The 6,397-nt window shown below is 42.0% G+C and overlaps 2 protein-coding genes across 2 annotated transcripts in view; one reads left to right on the forward strand and one right to left on the reverse strand.

Moving 5' to 3' along the window:
- Positions 1-3,330, reverse strand: part of LOC117831783 (coiled-coil domain-containing glutamate-rich protein 1-like) — a 64,588-nt gene extending 61,258 nt beyond the window's left edge. Inside the window, exon 1 of the mRNA XM_034710624.1 lies at positions 2,757-3,330. The gene's annotated coding sequence lies outside the window, so the exon portion shown is untranslated. The remainder of the gene's footprint in view (positions 1-2,756) is intronic.
- Positions 2,860-6,397, forward strand: b9d1 (B9 protein domain 1). The gene is made up of 7 exons (XM_034710622.1): positions 2,860-3,087; positions 3,222-3,290; positions 3,792-3,903; positions 3,992-4,088; positions 4,177-4,239; positions 5,108-5,175; positions 6,047-6,397. The coding sequence occupies exons 1-7, from the start codon at positions 3,025-3,027 to the stop codon at positions 6,190-6,192; spliced, it is 618 nt and encodes a 205-aa protein (XP_034566513.1). The 5' UTR covers positions 2,860-3,024; the 3' UTR covers positions 6,193-6,397.

A 6,397-nucleotide genomic window follows, 5' to 3' on the forward strand; every position in this document is an offset into this window, starting at 1 on the left:
GGAGGTTTCTGCCTGTTAAAGGAACTTTGTCCTTGCCACTGTAACTTGCTAAATGCTGCAAAGTGCTCTGCTCATGGTGGATTAAGATGAGATCAGACTGAGTCCTGTCTGGAAGAGGGGACTGGAGGACGGTCTAGACCTGCTCTGTTTGGAAAGAGTCTGAGGAGAACATTTGTCGTGATTTGGTGCTTTATAAATAAAGATTGACTTTTACTTGCTACATTCACATCGACTCATCCAGACTTCTTGCAGGAATGTTACAGCAGAGCTGCAGGAAGAAGTCCAGATTACGCTGAGGTGAAATATTCTGCTGTTGTTGGATGAATATTTGCAGCCAAGCAAAAAATATTTTGCATGCACAACCATTCCACAGAAGCAGGTCATGTTTAATCATTTAATGCATTTATTCTGGATAAAGATCCGGATACAAATGTGATGCCAAAAAACCAGAGGCCCCCTCACACTGCCCACTGACGGGCCACTTTTGCCAGTTGTGAGACATCTTCCTTTACAGCAGGAATTTTGGCAGGATGAAGGACTGCTAAGGAGAACAAGGAGGAACAAAAGAAGGTCAGAAAAGAGGGGAAAGAGGGGACAGGAAGGCAAGGGAGGAGGAGACAGAGAGACGGAGACATGCTCAGAGAGACACGATGGAGAAGAAAAAGTAGGTAGGACACTCGGGGGAGAGAGAGAGGAGGAGGAGAAGCAGTATGGAGATGATGAAAGATAGAATCAGGACAGAGGGATTTCAGGAGGTGGAGAAACAAACAGAGACAAAATAAATTGGCAGGGGGAGAAGAAGGAGGGCGAGTAAAACGCTGAGATGAAGATAAGGAGGCTGGAAGTGGTGGAGGCTTAAAGGAAGGAGAATAATGTGCTGACTGAATGAAGAAAGTTAGAGGAGAGGAGAGATCAAATACAGAAAGAGAGAGAGAGAGAAGGTTTAAAGATGGAGAGACTTGATTTTCATCGCTACAACTTCAGAGTAGTTAATAATCCAAACAAACAGAGATGTATTTATTAATTTGCATTGTTTAGAAGCTATTTTGAGCCAAAAGTCCTTAAAAATACTTTAAAAATACTCCCACAACGTCACATTATGTCCTCTCTTTGTCTGCAAACTCATCTTACATCATTTGTCAGGATTGCAAAGACATAAACACATCTATAAAGGCTACATCCACATGTCTACAGATATTTCTCCTCTCCATTTGATAAAAAAACAGAGGCGTTTTTTAATATTTGTAGACCAAAATACAAAGAAACAACAACAATACCCAGACATGCATTGACAGAGCTGAAGTCACCCTGCTCTGTGCTGCTGACACTGTGTTACCTGAGGGGATGGAGGTGCACAGCAGTCATGCAGGGTGATTTTGTGGTGCTGATAGCGACTGAGAGGGCTCTTAAACCCTGCTCCATCAAGTGAAAACGCAACAAACGGCTCCTCTTTGTGAGAATCTGAGTCTTTCATCTGATTACTTTGTAGGTTAATTAAAACAGGATATAATGAAGTGTTCATTTGTAATATATTTGGTAATTACAAGCAAGAAAGGTCTACAATTGGGAATGACTTAAAGGTACAGTGTGTAGACTTGGTAGAGATGGAATATAATTTTCATAAGTATGTTTATAAGTAAGGGATAATGTATGAGACAAGACACCGGTGTGAAGCGGAGGGGTCTTGACCACCCTTTGCATGGTCATGGAGGTCGCCATATTGCACCGCCATGTTTGTACAGCAGCACAGAACGGACTAACTACTAATGCATTTTGTTCTCAGTGACGAGCAACACAAAATGCACTTTGGAGACGAAGAAGAGTAAGAAGAAGAGAGTGACAAAATGATTTGTAATGACGGACGTATTTGATGGTACAGATCATGGACATTGAGGTTCATGCAGGAGTGAGCAAGGGAGTATTTCAGTCAAGATTCTGACCTGACCCTTTATGGAAATGCAAGACAAAACTAGAGAATGCTTTTGAACAGATATGATCAGATATTAATATTCTTACTATGATAGTTTAACAACTTATCAGCCACACTTTAAAATGTTAAACCTGAGGAGTTAAGGCATGCAGAGTCAGTGACATCTTTTAAATCTCTTCTTAAAACCCATTTTTACAGACTTGCTTTTCTGTGACTTCATCCTTCTAACCGTTTTTACTTCTATTTATTTTTTTAGCTTTTATCCAACTATTTAATTGTTTTACATTTTATTTGATTATTTATTGTTTTAATTATCTTTCTTTTTTTCATTTATTATTTTAATGTTCCTAATTTATCCTTTTCACTTTTTCTAATTTTCCTGTGATGTCGTCCTCTTATTGTGAAAACCTCTTTTATTGTCCTTTTAATTCTTTTATTTACTTATTCATTTTTATTTATTTATTTGAAAAACCTCTTAAACAATGATTTACGGGTCTATTGTTCCACCACTTCATTCTGTTTAATTCTTGTTAACCTCACGTTGTGTTCTGTTTTGTTAAAGTTCCTCCTCTCTGTCTGTTAAATGTTTACTTTGTTATTTGAACCATTCTTTGTTTGTCAGAGCACTTTGTAAACATTTGTTTTTAAAGGTGCTTTATAAAGAAAGTTATCATTATTATATTATCATCATTAAATTACCTTTGGGAGCCACAATTAGTGAGTGCGTCACATTTATTCAGCCCATTAAAAAGGACAAGACATCCCATAATTACATTTTTTTAACTTAGAGCATCATGTGAAATATTTTATAAGATGCAGGACTCACCGTCTGTCTGCAGGTGGATCCAGTCCTCTCTTGGTCCAGGTCCAGGTCCAGTCCTCTGCCGCCCTCCTGTGGTCTCCTCAGAAACAGCTTCGCGCGCTTTGATTCAGTTTGACCCTCCCCGGCAGCCGTTAGGAGGAGCACGCGTTGCCGTAGCAACGGGAAAGCTAGCAGGCAGCAGTAGCTGTAGCTAGAGGGTTTCCTTCTGGGTTTGAATCTCTTTTTGAAGCTAAAGAGGACACAGTTCTGAGGTTTTAGACCCGGGGCCGTCATGGCTGTGAGTAACCCGTCTGTGTTCCTGCTCACAGTGAACGGACAGATCGAGGGAGCGACTGTGAGTGGAACACCTAGCATTAGCAGAGCAGCTAACTCCGCTCAGATTAAAGCTTCACAGCCTGAATGTGTCTCAACTATCAGACAGTTTTATAACTTCCGGTTGTAAATGTGTTGTTCTTTGTTGTGTTTCAGTTTCCAGAGTTTGATAACCTGTACTGTAAATACTGCTTTGTCTACGGACACGACTGGGCTCCCACCTCTGTGAGTAGCATTCTTAGCTAGCTGTGTGCGCATGCGCTTTAAGTAGACCTGAACCAGCAGGATTATTGAAACTTTTTGACCAAATTTTTATTATTTTAAGACCTTTTATAACTTATTTAAACCATGTTTATCTATTTATTCAAGCTTGAAGGAGCTTTTAATTTAATTTAATTTAACATACTTATTCCTGACACCACGTGATTACAGGAATATGACCAACAACTCATGGAGGAACACAAATAATCAGCTTTAAATGGCAATACTTAGAGTTCCTGCAGCCTCATAACAATACATGTCTACTAGTGATGTTATATATTATTATTTAATCATTAGAAAAAAACAACAACACTACTGCTGCAACATATGGTGCTTTATTGCACAACCAGGCCTCATTGGCACTGAAAGAGAATTTCTTAATTATTACAAATAATAGAGAGTGTTTTAAAACAAACTAAGGGTAACATCATATGTGGTCCAATCTATGGAATTTTCTGTTTTCAGGGATTAGAAGAAGGCATCACTCAGATTACATGTAAAGGGATTCAGTCCTCACACAGATTAATCTGGAACTTTCCACTGGAGACGACTTTCAAGAGCACCAACCCTTCAGGATGTGAGTGTTACACACACCGGACAAACACACACACAGTAAGAGTGTGACACAGAATCTGAGAAATGATGGCTTCTTCTTCATCTTCCAGGGCCTCAGCTGGTGGTGAGCGTGTACGGTCCAGATGTGTTCGGTAACGACGTGGTGAGAGGCTACGGAGCGACGCACATCCCCTTCACACCCGGACAGTCAGTGTGACCTCCATCTACTTCCTGTTCTTACATCATGAACCCTCAGAGCTGACTTTGTGTGACTGTCTCTGTCTTTGTTCTGCAGACACACACGAACCATCCCCATGTTCGTCCCTGAGCCCACGTGGAGGCTGCAGAAATTCACGAGGTGAGACGTGTGTTCAGCGGTTCCTCAGCAGCTGTGGAGACGGTCCTGTTTGGGAGGGGGGGCGAGGCAGACGTTCTCTGAGCGTTATCAAATATTTACTGCTCCTCTGTCTGTGTTTGAGAGTCTGAGAGTTCTGCTCAGGATACTGTCTAGACATCTGAGGTGAGAATCCTCCATCTCAGCTCGTACCTCTAGATCGGGGGAGGTGTTGGGAGTCGACGCAGGTGATGCATTCTCGCTCCTGAACTTCATCTAATCGTGATTCATGGTGCATGCACAATGATGCAACCCGTCATGTGTGCAAAACTTTACAAGGGAGGGATTGTGGAGCAACTGCATTGAACTTTATTACTTTACTTTAGAAATATGTTCAATATTTAGGACGTATAAACAGATCAGAACCAGAAAAGATTCACTAAATGACTTCAGGCTGTCTCTTGTGTGGATACTGCGTTCTTTAAATTCTGCACGGCTCTGTTTACAGACACAAACAGCTGAAACTTTTCACCTCCACCTGACTCAGAATCTACCTGCCAGCCCCCAGGTTGCATTTCTGCAGGAGTGCAATTTGGTGGAGGGGCTGACTTTTAAATCATGCAACCATCACAAAACCAGAATACGTATCAAATGAATAAAACATCAGAGACTGAAGAGGGAGAATCGTCTAAAGACAGAATACGTGCGTCAGTTTGCAGAAAGGATCCCAAAACTGTCACAGTGCAGTCTGTCTGCTTTAGACGTCATGTCCCCCTGAACTCATCTTTCCCCTTCAGCAGACAGGGATAACTTCACACTGTGAGGGGCAGAGTGTGAGAGAGAGAGAGGCTTCTTCCATTCTGATTCCTGTCTCTGTTTTGTCTTTGATCAGCTGGCTGTTAGGACGGCGGCCCGAGTACACAGACCCCAAAGTCGTGGCCCAGGGGGAAGGCCGAGAAGGTTTGTTTCTCATTGCTTTCCATTTCCTTCATGGTTCTCCCCTCCAGAAACACCAAACACTCCAATCACACGTCTAAGATGAGCAGCAGAACTAAACTAACCTCAATCAAAAAGACAGGTGGACTAAATCAGTGATTCTTAACCTCAGGGTCCAGAGATCATTCCTGGATGAAGTGCATTCATGAAACTTCACATTTTTGCACAAGCCTTTCTGTCCATTAAACTTAAGCGAGTGGAACTTTGATTAAACGGCTCTTATTGAGGGGCACCGGTTCAGGTCAGGTGGTAGAGGAGGCGCCCCGTGCACAGACGCTACAGTCCTCATCGCACTGGTTGCAGAATCGATTCCTGACATGATTCGGTGCATGACATCCTCAACTTTCAACCTGTCTCTCTCTAGAGCAGGAGTTCCAAAGACTCGCGACCCCACGGTCCCTCAAAGTGTCTTCATTTAGCTGGTCTGTAGAAAATGAGTCTACCTTAAGAGCGTGTGGCTGTTTCCTGTGCTGCTGCTGATGCTTTAGATCATTAACTGTTCACTAACTCTAAACTTAGGAGTCATCTGGAAACAAAGAAAGGCAGAAAACTCATTACACTTTATATTTACAAGGTTTGATTTCAAGTTTAGCTACTATTTTTGAAGACATTATTTACTCAAATAGGTAAAATGTACTATTTTTAGATAACTTACAGATTAAACATTCTGGAAGACATCTTACGACCCCCCCTGGGGGTCCTGACCCACACTTTGGAAACCCTGCTCTAGCTGTCCTGTCTTGTAATGTCACATAATCTGTGTCTGATGCATGTGCACACATAATAATCATGTTATCTGTCCTCTCTCTGTGTAACAACTGATACTGTGTTGCAGTGACGCGCGTTCGCTCCCAAGGCTTCGTCACCGTCTCCTTTCACATCATAACGAAGGACATGAAGAAACTGGGGTACGACACCGGACCATCTGGACCTGCAAACACACAACCCTCCACACCGGGCTGGGCCACAGAGGAACAATGAGAGAGAGGGACGAGGACTGTTTCAGACACTAACCGCCATGAAGGACGCTGAAACAGGCAGGAAGTAGTGTTTGTGTTTGAGATTATTTGTGAGATTTTAATAGATTATTTAAAACAGCAGTTCCAGATGTTTCCCTTTGTTCCTGATAATGTTTTCTAATCTGTCATTTTGTACTTTTTTAAATAAAACCCAGCTCCACACAGCG

This window comes from Notolabrus celidotus, chromosome 20, assembly GCF_009762535.1.
Source record: "Notolabrus celidotus isolate fNotCel1 chromosome 20, fNotCel1.pri, whole genome shotgun sequence".
NCBI classification, from domain to species: domain Eukaryota; kingdom Metazoa; phylum Chordata; class Actinopteri; order Labriformes; family Labridae; genus Notolabrus; species Notolabrus celidotus.